The sequence below is a fragment of the Balaenoptera borealis genome (genome assembly GCF_965194805.1).
Source record: "Balaenoptera borealis genome assembly, chromosome: 20".
Lineage (NCBI taxonomy): Eukaryota > Metazoa > Chordata > Mammalia > Artiodactyla > Balaenopteridae > Balaenoptera > Balaenoptera borealis.
In genome coordinates, this window is record NC_138879.1 from 57748850 (window position 1) to 57767406 (window position 18557).

The 18557-nt window shown below is 52.9% G+C and overlaps 1 protein-coding gene across 2 annotated transcripts in view; it reads left to right on the forward strand.

The window, feature by feature from the left end:
• Nucleotides 1-3959: 3959 nt before the first annotated feature.
• The window catches only part of LOC309618892 (heparan sulfate glucosamine 3-O-sulfotransferase 3B1), a 48616-nt gene continuing 34018 nt past the window's right edge, over nt 3960-18557 (forward strand). The window contains exon 1 of one of the 2 annotated variants that reach the window (XM_082373363.1): nt 3960-5553. In XM_082373363.1, the coding sequence (XP_082229489.1) occupies nt 5000-5553 (554 nt within the window). In that variant the 5' untranslated portion in view covers nt 3960-4999. The remainder of the gene's footprint in view (nt 5554-18557) is intronic. The other variant, XM_082373364.1, reaches the window with a different exon arrangement.

An 18557-nucleotide genomic window follows, 5' to 3' on the forward strand; every position in this document is an offset into this window, starting at 1 on the left:
TCCACTGCAACGAGAGGGAAGAAGGAGGGGTAGGAAGGAGTTGGGTGAGTGCTAATGTGCGTGGATGTCTGGTGGTAGGAAGGTGTAGACAATCCCCGTCAGCATCTACGTTCTCAAAGAGGCTTTGAGAAACGCTGGAGGGATCAAAGGTAAGAAACGCTGTCTCAGGAGCTGGGGAAGTGGGCCTCCTGGGGACATTTAGGAGAGTTGCGCCCTTATGTGCCCGTGGAAGGCTGTGGTGGGGAAGCTGAAACAGGACCAAAGATCCCTAAGGCACGATCTCTTCCCGCAACTCAGCAGCTCAGGCCCAGAAGGGTGAAGGCAGGATTGGCCTTGTATTTCCACAGCCAGGAGAGCTTAAGGGAGGAAGATGGGGCTGAAGGCTTCTGTAGGAGAGGAGCTCAGGCTCAGAAGAGGTGTGGAACTTATTCAAAGTCACACAGCCGGTAACTGGTTGGGAACCAGATGAGAGAAAGTAATGCAGCCCTGGCGTACCAAAGTCAGGGTCCTGGCAGGGAAGACGTGGCACACTCCCGTTGGGTAATGTGGCAACTACTTAAAAGATGCTGGAGGGGAGAACACAGGGAGGGCACGTGCCTTGGCGCTGGAAAGGGGAGGTGTCGTCACCACCCTAGGCCCGCAGAGGCCAGGCGGACAGCCATTCCAGAACCTGGTGACAGCAAGGCTGTGTGGGAGGACTTCCCAACAGGAGCTGTCTCTTGCAGGACATGGAAGCCACCAGCCTTTGATGACCCAGCGAAGAGGGAGCCTGGGGCATAAATATCTGTTCTGCAGTCTCCCCACCACGCCCTGCCCCTTGGCCGAGGGCAAGGGAAGCTGTGGCCCAGAGCAGGGGGCCACGAGGGCCAGGGAGCCGGAATCAGCACACGACCTTGACTCCTCTGGACACCAGCCACCAAAGCAATCGGGGCACCAAACGTCTTTTATCCATAAGACAAGAGCCACCATCCCTCTTCTGTGGTGTGCCGAGGGCTCCTCTTAGACGGCCGCGCTTCTTAGACGGCCGCGCTCCTGCGACGTCGCGGGACGATGGGTCCAGCTAAGCCCGGTGGGCACACGGTCCCCGAGGTGCAGCTGGAGCGCAGCCTGGGAAAGGGTTTCCTCTCGGCGGCGCCCTCAGGCCACGCGGTGTCAGATCCCGCGTCTGCCTGGCCAGCCGCAGCGCCGGGCCCGGGCAAAGGTTCGCCTCTGGCCGGCAGCTCCCCGCAAGGAGAGGGCGGGTCCGGGGCTCGCCGGGGACAGGTTCCCTCCTCTGGGTGCTGGGGCGCCGCGACCGTCTCCCCACCGCCGCAGCCGTCGGAGCGACTCCTGCGGGCGGGCATCTGGGCGCAGTGGGGCACAGGGCGGAGCGAGCCTGCAGTCGCCAACCCGGGGCCCGCCTCGCTGCGGGGTCAGGGGGGGACACGGGTTTCGGTGACGGGAACCGGGCTCCGGGCCATCAGCTCAGGCAGCCCAGAAAGTGCGACCCTTGCGACGAGAAGCTGGGGGGCCCGGCCCCCGGGGGAGCTGGAGGGTCGGTGGGCGGAGTGGCGGGGGCTCGAGCCCAGAACCAGAGAACCTTCAGGCGGAAGAGATCGCGGGCGTCTTTTGGCTCAAGTATCCTACTCTACAGGCGGGGAATTTTAGGGCCAGAGAGTGACCCGACGGGGGTCGTGGGCAGCAGGACCTGGGGGAAGAGGGACAGGCGGTGGCCCCTGGGGCGGCCTGTGCGTTTCTGAGGGAGAGGGGCTGCCTGCCACGCTAGCCCGACCGAGGCCCGAGGCGAGCACCCCATAGGTAAGCGCAACAAGCCAACCGAGAGAAACCGTAAACCCTACAGCTGTGCTCAAACTCAATTCGCTCCTTTGCGGGTTTCCCGAGGGCAAAACTTCTGAATAAGTTTATCCAAGGGAACCCTTTCTCCGGGTCTGGGTGGCCGCGTTTTGCTGACGGCCAGGCTCGGGCGTGGGGCGCCCCTGACGGCTGAGCCATGATTGCGGGCAGAGGCTCCGACTGGGTTCACGGTCAGCCTCGCCACCAGCTCCGCACACGCTGACCTCGGCTTGCGCCTCCGCAGAACCTGCAGCGGCCCCCGCGCCTGGAGATTTCGGGGCGCGTCTCTGTAGAGCGCAGCGAGCGGTCCAGCCGAGTGGGCGGAAGGGTCAGAGCGCGGGGTCACGGTGCAGGTCCGCCCCGCCCCGCGCTGCCCCACGTAACGGTCCGCCGGGCGCTGCTCAGGGCCGCATCACCGTGCGCGTCAGGCCGCGGGGCCCAGCTCTGCGCGCTGCCGATTGCTCGGCGGTCGGGGCCGAACGCGCTCGGGTGGCGAAAGCGCTCGGGCGGCGGCTTGGCCCGGGGGGCGCTGGGCTCCGCGGAACTCTCCGGGCAATTTCCGATGCCCATGTCTTTGCTTCCTCTCTCTCCTTCCTTTCACCCCCGGGAAAAAAAAAAGTCCTAAATATAGCAGGCGGACTCGCTCACTCTTTTTTCTTTTACACTGGATTTTGCTAACCCGCAGGACAGGGACCATTTTTGTTAGGATTATCAAAAAATCAAAAAAAAATTTTTTAACCATGGCATTCACACCCAACCAGGCCTGAAGTTAGCCATGTGGGAGCTACATTCGCCTGAACACGCACAAATCATAAACCGCTATTCCCCTCCCCCCAAACCCACAGAAGTCCACAAACTCAGCCGCCTCCGGATAGGAGGGACTTCATTTCCCCCCGAAATAATGTGAATTTGAAGAAACCCTTCGGAGACACTAACATTTTCCCTGTCGCTTTAAAAAAAAAAAAAGCCGGGCTAAGCTAACGCTCAGAAATATATTCTCATGTTTTAGAAGTTTAAAATAAACTTATAATAACTTAATGTAATTAAAAAAACTAAAGGTAGATAAATCACTTCCGAAGAAAGAGAGGGGAAAAGAGGACTGGAAAGAAAATTTCCCTGCGAGTATAAAAGGAGGAGGAAATCCTCTTCCTAAATTATTTTCCCCTCAGCCATTCTATAAGAAGATGTCTTGGGCTTGAGAGTTAACAGGAGGTCGCGCGGAGCACAGCTGGGCGCGGGGGCCCGGTGGGGGGCCGCAGGGTCACCCGAACCCTCCCGGGTCGCCGCCCCCTCTCTCGATCAGAGATCCTCACGGCCTACGGGCTTCCTCGGTGTGCTTCCCACGGAGGGGAACCGGGCCCGGGGCGGGACTGCGGGACTCGGGACACTACCTCGAGAGGGGACAGCGAGGGGACAGCGCAGCAGGGGGCCCGGGGCTTGGTGGTTCCGCCGCCCGCGCGGACCGGGAAGGTAGCGGGGGCAGCGCTCAGCCGGGTGCCGCGCGGGGGTCGGGATCGGAAGGAACGTTCTGTCCCGGAACCGCCCGGGGCCAGGCGTGGGAGGCCCGCTGGCCCCTCCGGGTCGCCGGCATCCAGAACTTCCTGAGTGCCACCGGGGTGACTGGAGCACCCGAGCTTCCAACCGGAACGCGGGGCAAGAATGCAGCAGAGCGCGGTCCCGCCCCGCCCGGGAGGGTCACTTTGCGGAGGAAAACCCGGGAGAGAGGCTTGGAGTGGACTTGAAGTGCACCTCAGGGATCGATTTGCTCCGAGTTGACGTTTGACTTAGAAAAAAACATCGGTGGTAAAAAAAAAAACACCTAATAATTCGTGTAACAGGTCAGCAAACCGAACCGTCTCCTAAATGAGGGCGAATGTTGGCTTTGATATTTATTCATGGGAAGGGAGAACACTTTCTTCACCTAACGTCCTCAACAGCCTCATATCCGGACAAAACTTTCTACACGTGACTTTCACACTCACTTTTCGACCAGGAAAATTTCCCCCAGCGTTTAACTCTCTGTTAATTTCTCCCTTTTTTCTCCCGACTTTTCTTTCCTCGGCACTTTGGGAAGCGAGGGAAGAATTTTTCCTGAGGATGGTTTACACCGACCCCAGTTAACCGGCAGCTGGAGAGAGATCAACTCCTGGCAAAGAATAAGAAGCAAAGACTTAAAAAAATAAAAAAGAAAAGTTTGACAGCGATTTCCACTTAAACTTCCTAAACCGGTGCCAGTCCCGGAAGGGTCCCCCCTCCGAATCCCGGCGTGGGGTGGGCGGGCATCTCCGGCCTGACTCTCGCTCCTCCACTCCCCTCCCTATTTCTAACACACGCACACACCACGATTCCGCCCGCGAAACATCTGGATGGGGACTTGCGTCCCCGCACATGGACAACTGCAGCCAAGGCTGGCTCCTGGGGAGCAAGTGCGGAAGTGCGCGCGGAAGCCGGGGCGCAGCGCTAGGTCTCTCCAGCGTCCTTCCTTCCAGCGGCTCCTGTCACCAGCCCCTGGCTCCGCCCCTCGGAGCCCGCCTCTTGTCTCTCAGCCAATAGCAACCCCGGAGTGCTCTCCACCGCCCCAAACCCTTTCCACACCCCCACGTTCCGTGAGCCGGTTGGCTGTCGAACCCTCAGCGGAGCGGCTGGATTTGCATGGTGCTCCGTGTTTCTGGTAGGTGGAGCGACCCGTCACTCCCGGTGGCCGGGCCCGCCCACTCTGCCTGGGTCCCCGGCTCTCTTCCTGCGCAGTTCTACTTTGCAGCCTCCGCGGGGAAGTGCCGGGGCTGCAGTCAAGGCTCGGTTCGCAGGACCGCGGGGAGGCAGCCCCGGCGAGCGGCCGTGCAGCGCGCACCGTTTGGAGGGGCCCGGGCGCGGGAGTGCGGCGCTCTGCTGGCCCCGAGCGCGGCGTCGCAGCCCCCGACCAGCAGTTGCCGCCACCCGACTTTCGCTCCAGTTGCGGCTCCTCCGGGCAGCATGTCAAAAGCCGCCGCCGCTACAGCTGCCGCCGCCACCTGGGGAAGAGCAGCAGCAGCAGCGGCGGCCGCGGGCGCGCGGGGGCAATAAGCCGAACCACTCGGCGTCCAGGGAACTCTCTCCGCGCTCACGGCTCCGGCGGGACCCGCGCCATGTGCTGAGCCATGCCCCTCGCCGCGCCCGCGGGCAGCGCATGGGGCAGCGCCTGAGCGGCAGCCGATCCTGCCTCGATGTCCCCGGCCGGCTTCTGCCGCAGCCGCCGCCGCCCCCGCCACCGGTGAGAAGGAAGCTCGCGCTGCTCTTCGCCATGCTCTGCATCTGGCTCTACATGTTCCTGTACTCGTGCGCCGGCTCGTGCGCCGCCGCGCCCGGGCTGCTGCTGCTGGGCTCGGGGTCCCGCGCCGCCCACGCCCCGCCGGCCCTGGCCTCAGGTCGCGACGGACCTCCCTCGAGGCTGCCGTTCCCGGCGGCGCCAGCCACCCAGTTGGCTCCTGGCGGGGAGACGGCCGAGGGCGCCGCGAGCCAGGAAGAGCAGAGTCCCGAGGCGCCGGACTCCCCCAGCCCCATCTCTAGCTTCTTCAGCGGGTCCGGCAGCAAGCAGCTGCCGCAGGCCATCATCATCGGCGTGAAGAAGGGCGGCACGCGGGCGCTGCTCGAGTTCCTGCGCGTGCACCCCGACGTGCGCGCCGTGGGCGCCGAGCCCCACTTCTTCGACCGCAGCTACGACAAGGGCCTCGCCTGGTACCGGTGAGTTTCCCCGGCAGGGCCAGGGCTGGGGCCTGGGGCGCCAGCCGCGATCCTGACGGGGAGAGGAGGAAGACGTGGCATGTGTTGGTGGAAGTGACAAGGGTACAGCTTCGGACCACCGGGGTCCGGGAGGGGCCGAGCAACGACCGCGCGGTGCTGGCCCGCAGCGCGGTACGTACGGGGTGCGCTGGGCTCCGCTCTCACCACAGTCCGGAGAAACTTCTCGAGGAGCTCTGGGGGCTCAGCGGCCCACGGTGCCCTAAGATTAATCGGGCGATCTCTCCTAAAAGAAGGAGGGCAGTGACTGCGACAGTGCTCAGGGGAGCGCGCGACCCTCTAACTGTGGCCGCGGCCCAGACGAATCCAGCCAGCGTCGCTCGCATTTTATTTTTCCTCTCGGATCCGGGACGGTCTGCGCCCCGCCGGTCGCCGTCTCCGCCCCAGACCAACTTCTAGAGCAGCTTCTGCTGCCCAGATGGGGATGGGGTGAGAGCAACGCCGGCCTGCGGGGGCCGCGGGGAGTCTGTTCACTTTCCGAAGGGGGTCAGACCGGCTCGCGGCCGGGCAGCCTGGGCTCCGGAGGGTGAGCCGGCGGGCGCGCGGCGCGTGGAGCGGTGCTGGTCCCTGTCGGGCAAAGGCGCGCACTGCAGCCGGCGGGAGGCGCGCGGCTTTGAAGGCTTAGCGGCGCCCGGGACTCGGCCCTCGCGTTTCCGCCTCCCGGGCCGGGGTGCTGAGAGAGCCAGGGCAGGGAGGCGTGTCTCCGCGGGCCCTTGACACTTTGGGGTGCAAAGAATATTCGTGGCCCGTTGATTGAGAAATGCGGGTTGCCCAGAGGTCGGGGCTTCTGTAAAGTCGGTTCTCCGGTCGGGTTGTGGGTTCGGTTCCAAAGGGATAGGGGCCCCTCGGGGTCATAATCACGACCCCTGCTCAAGGCTTCCCGCAGTCTTTGGGGTGAGCCGTTGGGTCGCTCGAGTTTCCGGTGAGGCGCGGATGGGCCCGCGGTCCAGACTCGGGCCTTGGGAAATCTCGTCGCCAACCAGGGGCCCGGCCACCGGTCCCCACCCCTTCTCCCCGGTCACCATCTCCGAGCCCCGCAAACATGACTTCCTCGAGCCCCCGGCACCCCTCCAGGCCCAGCTAGCCTCCAAGAGGGTGGAGACTTCGGAAAACAAAAGGGGAGAGTCGAACCAAACCCCATTCCCTGCCCGCAGCCCCTCTTCGGGGACCGGGAGAGCTTGGAGGATAAAAGGGGGCTGACCGAGCGGATTAAAACCGCTCTCTTCCCAGCCTCGCCCTCCCCCTCCCTTTTGTCCTAATGTTTTTATTATTGTCAGGAGTTGCCCAAGTCTCGAGGTTTAGCCAGCCGTGACAGTCACCCTTCCCACTGTCCCCGGGCCCTCGACACCGGTTGTTGCGAATGGGGGCTCTGGAGCCCGAGCCTGGGTCCACGTCCCGGCCCTGGCAGCTGGCTTGTCGCGCGGGCCTCACTGCTCTCACCTGTGCAATGGGCGGCCCGGTTCTCCGACGCGCGGGTCAGGTGCCTGGCTGGCAGATGGGGGCCTCTCTAATTGCCAGCTATTGTCATCGATCGTATTGTTGTCATTATTTCTGCCACCACCGCTCCTCCTCCTCGGAGGGCGATGCCGGGGGCCGGGACGTCAGGCTGTAACTAGCGCCCGTCCAGGTGGAACCCACCGGAGGCCTGAGGCAGCCGGGGATTTTCTGAGATCAGACGTAGTGGGGGCCGGGCTGGGAGGAACTGGCAGGAAAAGAACTGAATCCTTAATGTCGGGCGGTTCTAGAAGCACCTGGGTTGGGCAGTGGAAGTCACCACAGGCAGATTCGCGCAGTCTCGTAGGTGGCCGCCCTCCACCTGCCACGTTCCTTTTGATTGACTCAACAACGCAGAATAAAGAACGAAGTCGCCCTGGAAAGGCTGGCCGCGCGCCTGCAGCGGGGCGCGCAGCCCGGGAGCTTCGGGCGGGCGGGACCGGCGCCCGGGGCCGCTCGCATCGCGGCCCGCGGGGCGGCTGGGCTTCGGGGGCGCTGGGGCTTGGCCGGGCTGCGGGGAGCGGGAAGTGCATCCTCCTCCGGAGCCACCTCCCTACCCTGATGATCCGGACTGTCTGGGCCCGGAGGCCCAGGGCCCGCGGCGGTGACCCCGTGGAGCGCGCGGCTGGAGGAGCGAACTGCAAACGCAGCGGCTCGCCCCCGAAGCTGCGATCCCAGGCTGCTCCAGCCGCGCCGGGAGTGGCCGCAGGGTTAGTGGGTTTTTGTTTTTGTTTTTTTTTTTAAGGAAAAAGGAATAAAAGAATCTTTTCAATGCCATCTGCTTAATTATAATTTTTAAATTAATTCAGAATATCCTGGATGTCTGGGCAAATGTGTGGACTTAATTATTTTGACGGCGGCCGTTTTAACTTGAAAAACAGACACACCGGAGAAGAAGCCTGACCCAGAAGGCTTTTCCTAAAATCTGGTGTCCAGGGAACACCCTTCGCCCTCCTCCCCCCTCTCCCCAGAGTTCTGTCCGCTGGGCCCAGCCCAGCTGCTCGCCAGAGGTGCACTGCTCGGCTTCATCTGTGCAATCAGGCAGCAGATTGGAGAAGAGTATAAATAGTAATTAGCCAGAGTTGCAGTTCAGAAACAAGTAGTTAAAGCAAATCCTCAAAACTAGAAAATAGGAGACAGGAGAGACATCTTGAAGGCGTTAAACAACTTCGGGCACGGATGGTTGAATCCGAGGGTCAGCGTCGTCGTCGGTTGGAGAATGAGATCTTGCCTATGTCTGAACGAGTGGTTAGTAAGTTTCATCGACTGATACACAGCCCGGCTCCGGGCCTAACCAGTAACCCAGGGCCTGGGCGGATTTGCTTGAAGTCTCCCAAGTTGATTGTAGTTCCTTCCACGTGGCAGAACTAGACCCCATCAGCCCCAACGGGAGGGATCGCGGTGGGATGGAGCCCATCGTGGTGGCCACGCGGAGCTGACCCGCCACTGGCCAGAGGGTGGGCGGTTTGCTGCTGCCTTCCCCCGCTGCAAAAATCAGACGGTCCATCTGCCCTGGAACCCGAGTTTGTTTTAGCCTGGGATGAAAACTCTTCGGGGTTTACTTTTCCAGTTCATCACCCAGCTCACTCTTGAATCAGGCCTCCCAAACTGAGCAGGTACTTATGAGGACCCCACGGAGTGGCTTATGAGCACTTCCGTTTAAACGGGCCCTTACCTTCTGTTGCAGGGGGTGATGGTGTCTGAGAAACAGACGCCAGTGGTTCAGGAGAACCTCACACATACCAAGATGGAGAAACACCCACCCGGTACATTTAGGCTTTCAACATTGATTTAAACTCGGAATGGTCTAAAATTAAGTATATACATTCTTTAATAAGTTTTTCTTTTTGATTTGGCTTAAGTTTGGTAGATTTTCACAAATTTAATGAGCTCAGTTTGAGATTTAAGTTAGCCAAATATTGTGTAATTACTATTTTTTTATACAGAAATATTCCTTAGACTTTACAGCGGCAGAAACTCCTTCCCCACCTTGACTGTCCTTTCCATTTTTGGTTGTACAAACTAAGCTGACACTTTAGTGCTGTGGCCACATGAAAAAAAAAGTGCTGTGTGTGTGTGAGTGTGGTTTAATAATCTTGGTAGCTAACACTTACTGAATGTTTTCCCTATGTGCCAGGCACTGTTTCAAGTTTTACAGGATTAGCAGATTTAATCCTCATTACCATCCTGTGAAGTAGGTACTTTTACAGATGAAGAAGCACAGGCCCAGAGAGGTTAAGCAACTGGCCCAGGATCTCACAGCTAGAAAGTGGCAAAGCTGATACACCAACCCAGGCAGTCCTGCTCCAGAGGTCACTCTGGGCCATTCTCCCTTGCTTAAATGACGGAACATGATGTTGGTCATATATGATGAATTCGAAACTGAGCTGTTAGGGGTTTTTTTGTGTTTTTGTTTTTTGGTGTTTTTTTTGAGTTTTCTATTACACCTCCAGTGACCTCAGTCAAGGTTGCTCACTTTGTCATTTACTTTAAAAGAAGACCAGCTCCAGAACAGGATAGTGAGGGCATCCAAAGTTAGTTTATAACCAGAGTGAGGATAATTACATCACCATGGCAGTTTCCTTTCTCTGCCTGCACTGGACAGTGAGAATCAATGGAGTCATTAAAATGACAAAAATATCCTCAAGTATAAAGGTTGAGAAAACATGGCAAGGGTCCCCACGGAGAGTAAATTTATTCTCTTCTATTTGTCCTTTTTAAGGCTGGGAGACATGGGAGAATACAGGGTTAAATGAGATGTTCCAAAAGCTCTTGGAATGAATTTATTCATTTAAAAAAGTACAGTGCTTCAAATCAAGACTGAAAACTTGTATTTATTAACCAGAAGACAATTACAAAAATTACAACCAACACTTGGATAGAGCTCTTTAGAATTAGAATCTAAAACCCAGTAACTTCTGAAATCTCTGTCTCAAAAGAGAACTTTCCCTACATTTTAAATTTAACAAATGCTGAGAAAACTAATTTCTCCCCTCTTTTCCTACTCTATTTCTAAAAACTTGGTGGCAAAGACTGTTTCAGTCTTCCCTAAGGGAAATTTAAGATAAGATCTGATTGGGGATAATCCTTTTTGAAGTAATTGCATTTTTTCAGTCCAGGAGTTTAAATCAAGTATGCAGCTCACTTCAGGCTGCTGGGTGAAGATCAAAAATCTACATTTATATGCAACAATTTGAAATACAAACCATCATGTTACAAAGCTGTCAAGATTTATTAGCAAGACAGTGTAGCATGTGTTGGACTCTGTTTTCAATTAGGCACCTAAATTAGACCATAAAATGGTTGATTAATCTTTTACAAGTTGAGGGGAAAATATAACATAAATTAACCTAATCATAAGTGTTTTCCCAGATGCTCTGAGTTAATAAAATAGTCAATATTAAATAGCAACCTATTTGTTTTAGGTGAATAAAATGCTGAAGTGCATGAATTAAATTACACTTATCTTCCAGATGATATGCTATTATTGAACAGGTCTCTAAAAATCAGGTTGCAGCCCATGTCTTAAAAAATATATATCAAAATAGAATACTGCAATTTGACTAAGCTACTAAACTAGATTTTGCTTTTTTAATGGAGCCTGATTATTGAAAATTTACAATTTAATATAGACTAATATTTATGAAGGATATTTTTCCCAGCTAAAGTTGTATTACTTGCCATTTTAAAGTGAGCTGTCACAGCTTCTGTTTTTTTCTGGTTTGGTGTGTTTATTTTTTGTCTGAAGAAAAGCTTTTAGATAATTTGAAAAATCAATATGTCACAAAAAACCTCATTTCAAATATCTATGCTGATGTACCTTTTTGTTGAAAACATTGTAGAACATAAGGTTTTCTGATTATATAAGATAAGCCTTTGAATCACTAAAATTATTTAGAATTAAAAGCACACCAGGAATTAAAAAAAAAAAAAAAAAGATTCATCAGTCGGTTAGTGTTATGAATCAGGGAAGTGGCATTTATTTAAAGCTTCAGGACTGAAATACGTGACCAAGGCTTCCTGCTCACCGCTTTCTATGTCAGTAGTTTTTCAATACTTTATGCTCTCAATTCTATGAACATGGAAATTAAGTTGATTGACAGAAACACAAAAAGTCCACTCTAAAAGGCACAGCATAATGAGCACTTCCTTTGCTGTGAATAGACAGTTTCCAGATAGGGTGCTACCTCTCTCTTTTAACAGTCAGTGATTTCAGACAGTAAGGGAAATTTCAGTGCTAGGCTGTCGAGATAGTCAGGAATCCCAGCAAAATGAATTCCCCAAGTATGTGCCGTATTTTCAAGGGTAATGAGTACAATATGCTACCTACCTCAAATGAAAACATTTACCATGACCGAAAAGAAATAAAATACTGCTATCTTTGAAAACTATTCAGGAGTACAGCATGAAACATTAAAAAAATATATATTTAAAAGATTACCTTGTTAGAGCTCTCCTATTCCTCTCAAACTATACCAAAATAAAACTAACATCAAATAAAACTGGTATTAGCATATGTTCCTTTCTCTTTCTGATTTTAGATTTGGGGAAAAGCTTAGGATGTGAGGAGCAATTACTAGCCTACTAATGTGATAATAAATAATTTTCATTCCAGACAAGAGACTGTGTGAAAATACTGCTAGTGCTAATAATATCCCCCATTAATTTTCTCTGTACATAGATAAGAGTGACATTGGTTTCCTTTATATTATATCTGAAATTATTCCTTTAAATACACATTTCTGTGACTTGAAAAATATTAAAAATAGCCTAAGTTACTGGGGCATTAAGAAAATGTGCTTCATTTTGTCCTGGATGAAGCATTTTAAAATAGCAAAGTTGGAATGCAGTTTGTTGCCTTTCAAAGAGAGCTGCTTTTAAAAATTAGGAGTCCAGATCTGGGGAGAGGGAGCTGGTATAAAGAGTACTGCCAGCAAGGCATTTATATTTTCTACCTGCATTTTAAAAGTATGTATGTGTGTATACACATACGTATTCACTGTGACTTTAAGTTGATACATTTGTTACAGAACAGATAAACTCTTGGCATAAAATATTTTTGTCCCTAACTACCTATAGCAAATGTGTTAAAATAAGACTCTGGTTTTGTAAATTGCGTTTCAGCCCAAGCTAGACTGTTTTGTGCCAAGGGGTCACTTTTAAACCCCTCTGACTAGATTGTGAATGATTCCATGTGCGTTCAGCAAGCAACTTGGGGGCACATGATTCAGAATCCCTGTTTTTTCCCCAGATCTTTGCCGCACAATACTTACAAGGGTTACACTTACTTAGAAACCCACAAAATGCTGAAAGATGGTTCTGGGCAATACGAAGCTTGGGGCAACAAATGGAGAGTGAAAAAAACCCCCGCACATACACAGTGGCTTAAGAGAAGTAGAAGAAGCAGATTTTTCACGCACACTCGACTTAATGAATGGGGGCAGGAGGGAGGCACTGGTGACAGAAGTGTCCAACATGGCCCAGCAGGCGCGACGGGCCACGTGTCTGCTCTCTGGCAGCCAGAGGGGCGTCCGCGCGGACCCCCGGCTCTGGAAGGGTGGGCGACGCGCACCCGAGGGCGCGGGACATGCTCCGCAGCGGGCATGCCTCGGGGACCAGTCAGCACGGCCCCTGGGTCGCGTGGGACCCCCGCATCTGGTCCGAGGAGGCAGATGGCGGTGCCGCCTCGTGTCGGGGGCGGGGCCAGCGGCCTGGCTGCCCCTCCGCTCCGCGGGTCGCCAGCCGCGACCACGTGACCAGCCGAGCCCCGCGCTCCCGCCTCACCTGTTGGGCGCAGCTGGGCCGAGCATCCCGCGCTCGCAGAGGGTGATGCCGGCGGGCCCGGCCCCGCGCTGATTGGCCCGAGCAGCTGTCAGGAGACCAATGGCAGCCCGTCTGCACGATGGCCCCGCCCAGAGGGGCGGGCAGAGGGGCGCGCCCCGCCCGGGCCAGGCCGGGCTTCCCAGCTGCTGCGCATCCTTTCCGGGAGGCGAGCGGATGCTGAGCCGCTCTCCAAGGCCGGCTGATCTGCTGATCTCTGTGTCTCTGAACGTTTGCCTCTGTTGGGTGGAGCAGTGAGGACGGAGTCAGACTCTCCCGTCCCTGCAACCGTGGCGTCGGATGTGGGTCTGAATGAATGAATTCTTCAGAGCCGGACGTGGAAGCTTTGTCTTTTTAGGGCCTTATTTTGGGCGCGGAAGAGGGTGGGGTCAGTTTTCAACCAGCACGTTTCTTTTCTTTCTCCCCCTCTGCCCCTTAGCCCCCCTCCTCACCTTCTTCTCTTTTGGGGAAAGAAATATATAATCCTCAATTCACCCACTTCTATAAAGGGTACTTAAAATGCGATTCAGCAAATTCAATAGATAACCCAAAATAGGTTAGTTCCCATAATGTGACCCGTTAAGTGACGGGATGAAGAGAGAAAGTGGGAAAGAGTCCGACGGATCGGAGAGGAGGGAAAGGAAAAGCAAATAATTCTCAGCCCCCTTCCGATTCCTGAATCTCCGCTCGACTGAGACCGGGGGCCCGTCCCTCCGCAGCCCGTCCCCGCTGCTCCCCTAGGGTCCTCGAAGACACGCACTCCCGGGGCGCCCGCCCTCCTTCCCTCTGCCCCTACCCAGAGTGGTAACGCATGGCTCCCGCGGCAACCTGGAAGCCGCCTTTCTGCTCCCCCAGCTTGGGGGAGGGGGCACTGACCAGCTGACCCTCCCCTAGTGCTGTCCAGGCAGAATCCCAGCCCGAAAATGCCTCTTCTCGGGGTGGGCTTTACAGGGTGGCGTTGAGAGTTCTGGTGTGGATTTGGATGAGGCAGCCTTGTCCAACGGAAGTTTTTTCGGAGGTGCAGGAGATGACCTGTCTTAAAAGGGCAGGAAGCTCACTTAAGATATTGCTTGTTGCTGCAGGAGATGTTGAAGAAATGCAGGATTTGGTCCCCATGTTCATTAAAGTAGTCTCCCTGGGGGAGACGACACACCCAGCCAACAATTAGAGAACAGTAACCTCCAGATCACTCTTGGTGCCTGCCCCACCCCCCAGCGGAAAGGCGTTTCCCTCCCCATCCTCACCCCTCTGGCTGGAAACCCGTCCTGGCTCAGCCCAACCATTCCTCTCACGTGTGCTGGTCCTTGGGTCCCTGGTGCCCTCCATCTGACTTCCAGCCTCCAGACACTTAGTATATGTTGGTGCTGCCAGTTAACACAGATACACAAAGAAATAAACATCGTGTCCCACCGAAGAGCTTTTACAGATAGATGCCCAAATGTGTGTGGTAGGGGTGGGAGAGCAAGGTAGGGAGGTCTCATCACTTTGTCATTGATTTGAAATACTTAATGGAGGAAGGGAAAGGCGACCAAAGTCTTTTTCTGTAGTCAAAGTCATTCTTATAAATCAGGTTGACCTTTTTTTTTTTTTTAACCTATTCCAGCAAGTATTTGTTGAGCACTTGGCTTTTAAAAATATATAAAGTTGGGCTTCCCTGGTGGCTCAGTGGTTAAGAATCCACCTGCCAATGCAGGGAACACGGGTTTGAGCCTTGGTCTGGGAAGATCCCACGTGCCGCGGAGCAACTAGGCCCGTGAGCCACAGCTACTGAGCCTGCGTGTCTGGAGCCTGTGCTCCGCAACAAGAGAGGCCACGATAGTGAGAGGCCCGCGCACCGCGATGAAGAGTGGCCCCCGCTTGCCGCAACTAGAGGAAGCCCTCGCATAGAAACGAAGACCCAACACAGCCAAAATAAATAAATAAATAAATAAATAATAAATTTATTTAAAAAAAATATATATATAAAGTTAATTTTTTTAGAGCACTTTTAGATTCACAGCAAAATTGAAAAGACAGAGTTCCCATATATGTCCTGCTTCTCACAGACACAGCTTCCCTGCTCTCAACCTAAAGCCCCAGAGCCGCACATTTGTTACCATTGATGAACCTACACTGCTCACCACTGTCGTCCAAAATCCATAGTTTACATCAGGGTTCACGCCTGATGTTACACATCTTATGGCTTTTGACAAATAAATAATGACACGTATCCATCATTATAGTGTCATACGGAAAGTATCATTGCCCTAAAAATGCCCTGTTTGAGCACTTACTTTTAGCAAGGGCTCTCCCGGGCAGCACTTGAGGTCCCAAGGAGGTTCAAGAGATGTGAACTTGTCCTTGAGGTGCCCCGTTAGTCGGTGAACTAAACTCTACAGGCTCAAAGAGGTCTCAAAGCAAGTTCGGCACTGGCTAAAAATAACCATTAGTCCTGCTGAACCACTAATACATCTAGAAACCATTTTAAGGAGATGAGAGTGCGTGTGATAAAATATTCAATAGTCAAAATTAAGAAATGTGATTTTGTATTTTATTTTCCGGGAACCTTCCAGAGAGAGAGCTAAGGAGAAGAAGGAAGGAGAGGGAATGTCAGTTACTAGGTGATGTAATAGGAAAAAAGATAGCTCCGCCTTAGCAAGTGAGGCCTGTGGTGTGCAGGCCAGTGGCCAGCGTGCATTTCGTCTTAGCAGTGATACTTCCTGTGTGATTTTCCGCATTCTGCAGAGGAGGAAAGGGGAGCTCACAGAGATGGCCAGGGTCATACAGCTGTATCTGTAGGTGGCTTAGCCTCCTGAACCCAGTGCCTCCCTGAGGGCCCTTCAAACTCTACAACATGGAGCTTCTCTCCGTGGCTGAAATGTGACATGATGTTCCTTCTGGACCAGTTTAAGACATGTCTTTTGTTGTTTCTTTCCTCCCCCAAACACAGACTTTTCCATATAAAATATCCCCAAGATTATATTTTTTTCTCTCTTTTTCTGTCCCAACTTACACTCACTCTCTGCCCCGTCTGTGTTGCAAGGATGTCTGCATAGAGGCTGGTAGTTTTCATGCCCGTCACCCCTGCACCGACCCGGGGCTCTGGCATCATCCCTGGAGGCTTTCCTCCCGTGATGGGATCTGTATATTTGATGCCCCTTTTCTGACCTCAGCTCCCTCCATCTCCTCGTCTGCCAGCCCATCTCTCCTCTCATCTGTCTCTGGAAGCCGCCCTGCCATGAGCAGGACACTCAGATTCTTAGTTCTCAAGATGATACTGAAACCCTCTCCACTCACTTCATATGGTCTCTTCATCTGCTGTGTCATCTGACACCCTAAACACCCTCTCCCCCCGCTGTGCAGACACCCACTTTGGTAGTGTCCCCAGCAGCTGGCAGGAGAAGGTCTTATCCCAGTGCAGCCCTGGCCCGCTGAGTTCCTACCCTCGCCCAGAACTCGGACCTTACAGCTTGCCAGCCCTGCTGGTCACCAGCCCCGACCCATGCCAGGAGCCCCGTGTGCGCTGGTCCTTATGATGATGTCCTCTAACTTCAGGCATCGGTTAACATGTCTCTCCACACACAGGGAGAAACTCCAGAGACATCACAGCATCTGTAGGAATTCCACTGGTTCAATCACCTCTCGGTGTGGCCTTAATTTCTACTTTGCCCAAGACTTCCCTCCATCATTTCCAGGAAGTGCTGTATTCTCTCTTTTCTATATTATTTGAAGAAAATACAGACATCATATTATTTTACCTATATATCTGGCCTATATATATATATATTTTAGTAAAATTTTATTCACATGCCTATAAAAAAGTGTACCAATCAGAAATGTGCGCCCTGATGAAGTTTCACAGCCCGCATCCCCATGTTACAGGCGTTCCAGAGTCCCCAGAGCCGCGCCTAAGATCCCTTCCAAATACCGTCCCTGTCCCAAGGATAACCACTCTCCTACCTTTTACCACCACAGATTGGTTTGCCTGTTGTTGGACTTAATAAAAATGAAATCCTTGACTGAATATTTGTAGGGTGTTAAAAACATGCAAATTCATTGCCTATATTGACAGATTTGGAGATTTCACATACAAGTGCAGATTTTCTGGTTTTTTTTTTTTTTTTTTTTTTAATAATGAAGCTGCTTTTTTTTTTTAATTTAGGGAAGGCTCTTTTATTTATTTATTTTTATATTTATTTTTGGCTGTCTTGGGTCTTCGTTTCTGTGCGAGGGCTTCCTCTAGTTGCGGCAAGCGGGGGCCACTCTTCATCGCGGAGTGCGGGCCTCTTCACTATCGCGGCCTCTCTTGTTGCGGAGCACAGGCTCCAGATGCGCAGGCTCAGTAGTTGTGGCTCACGGGCCTAGTTGCTCCTCGGCATGTGGGATCTTCCCAGACCAGGGCTCGAACCCGTGTCCCCTGCATTAGCAGGCAGATTCTCAACCACTGCGCCACCAGGGAAGCCCTGTTTTTTTTTTTTAATTTGTATTTTATATTGGAGTATAGTTGATTAACAATGTTGTGTTAGTTTCAGGCATACAGCAAAGTGATTCAGTTATATACATGTATCTATTCTTTTTAAAATTCTTTTCCCATTTAAGTTATTACAGAGTATTGAGCGGAGTTCCCTGTGCTCTATAGTAGGTCCTTGGATTTTTAATATAGCAGTGTGTACATGTCAATCCCAAACTCCCTAACTATCCCTCCTCCCTGCCACCCACCCGCCACCCCGATTTTCTTTTTTTGATAAGGGATCTGACAGTTCTAGGCCTGCCTTTCTCATGGCAGCAGCTGGCTGGGGCTGGAGAACAGCTGTGTCTGACCAGGGGCATCTTCTCTTCCTTGGACACAGTTTCCACTGTTCCTTATTGTCTCACACTTGGCCTGCTTCACTCATTTGTCACCTGCCTGGTCCAGCTCAATGCCAGACAGTGGGGGGCTACAACCTGTCCCCGCTTCCTTCAGGTGTGTGCTGTTTCAGGATTGAATTTCCTCATGGACATTCTCGTCCGATGTTGGCATTAGCCTCTTTTCGACTTGACTTAGTTTTCATTTTACACCTCTGTAGGGGTCCTGGGAGAGAATGCACGGAGCTCTGTTGGCTGGGTGCCATTTCGAATCAGAATCACCATCATCAATGATTTTTAATGGATGCTTCTCCTATTTACAATTTTTTTTTAGTTCTTTAACAGACTCTACTTCCTTGTGGCCTCCTCTTGTCGGCAACCCTTAGGGTCAGCTCCTTGCTACAGACACTCTGTGACCTCGAGCAAGTCACTTTATCTCTTTGGTGTCAACACCCACGCTGATCTATCCCCTGCCCAGTGAGTTCATTGATCAGGGCCTTGGATTTTGTAGCCACGTCAAAGGACTTATAATAGCTTTAAATGCCTACTCTCAGGCCTTATCTTTATCTCCTCGAGGACCCTTGGCAGGTGGTCCACAGATCACACTTTGAGAAGCACTGTCTCAAGTTTCTTCAGTGGAAGAAAGTTCTGAAAGATTAATAGGTGATGTAGAAAAAATGGTTCCATGTTAGCACATTAAAGGCCCTGATAAGTACTGTAACCAAAGAAAAACCTCCAAATCTGTTTAATTGTGTTGAACCTAGTGTTTCCCCCGAGTACAGAATCCTCTTTTCTTTCAATGCCGACTG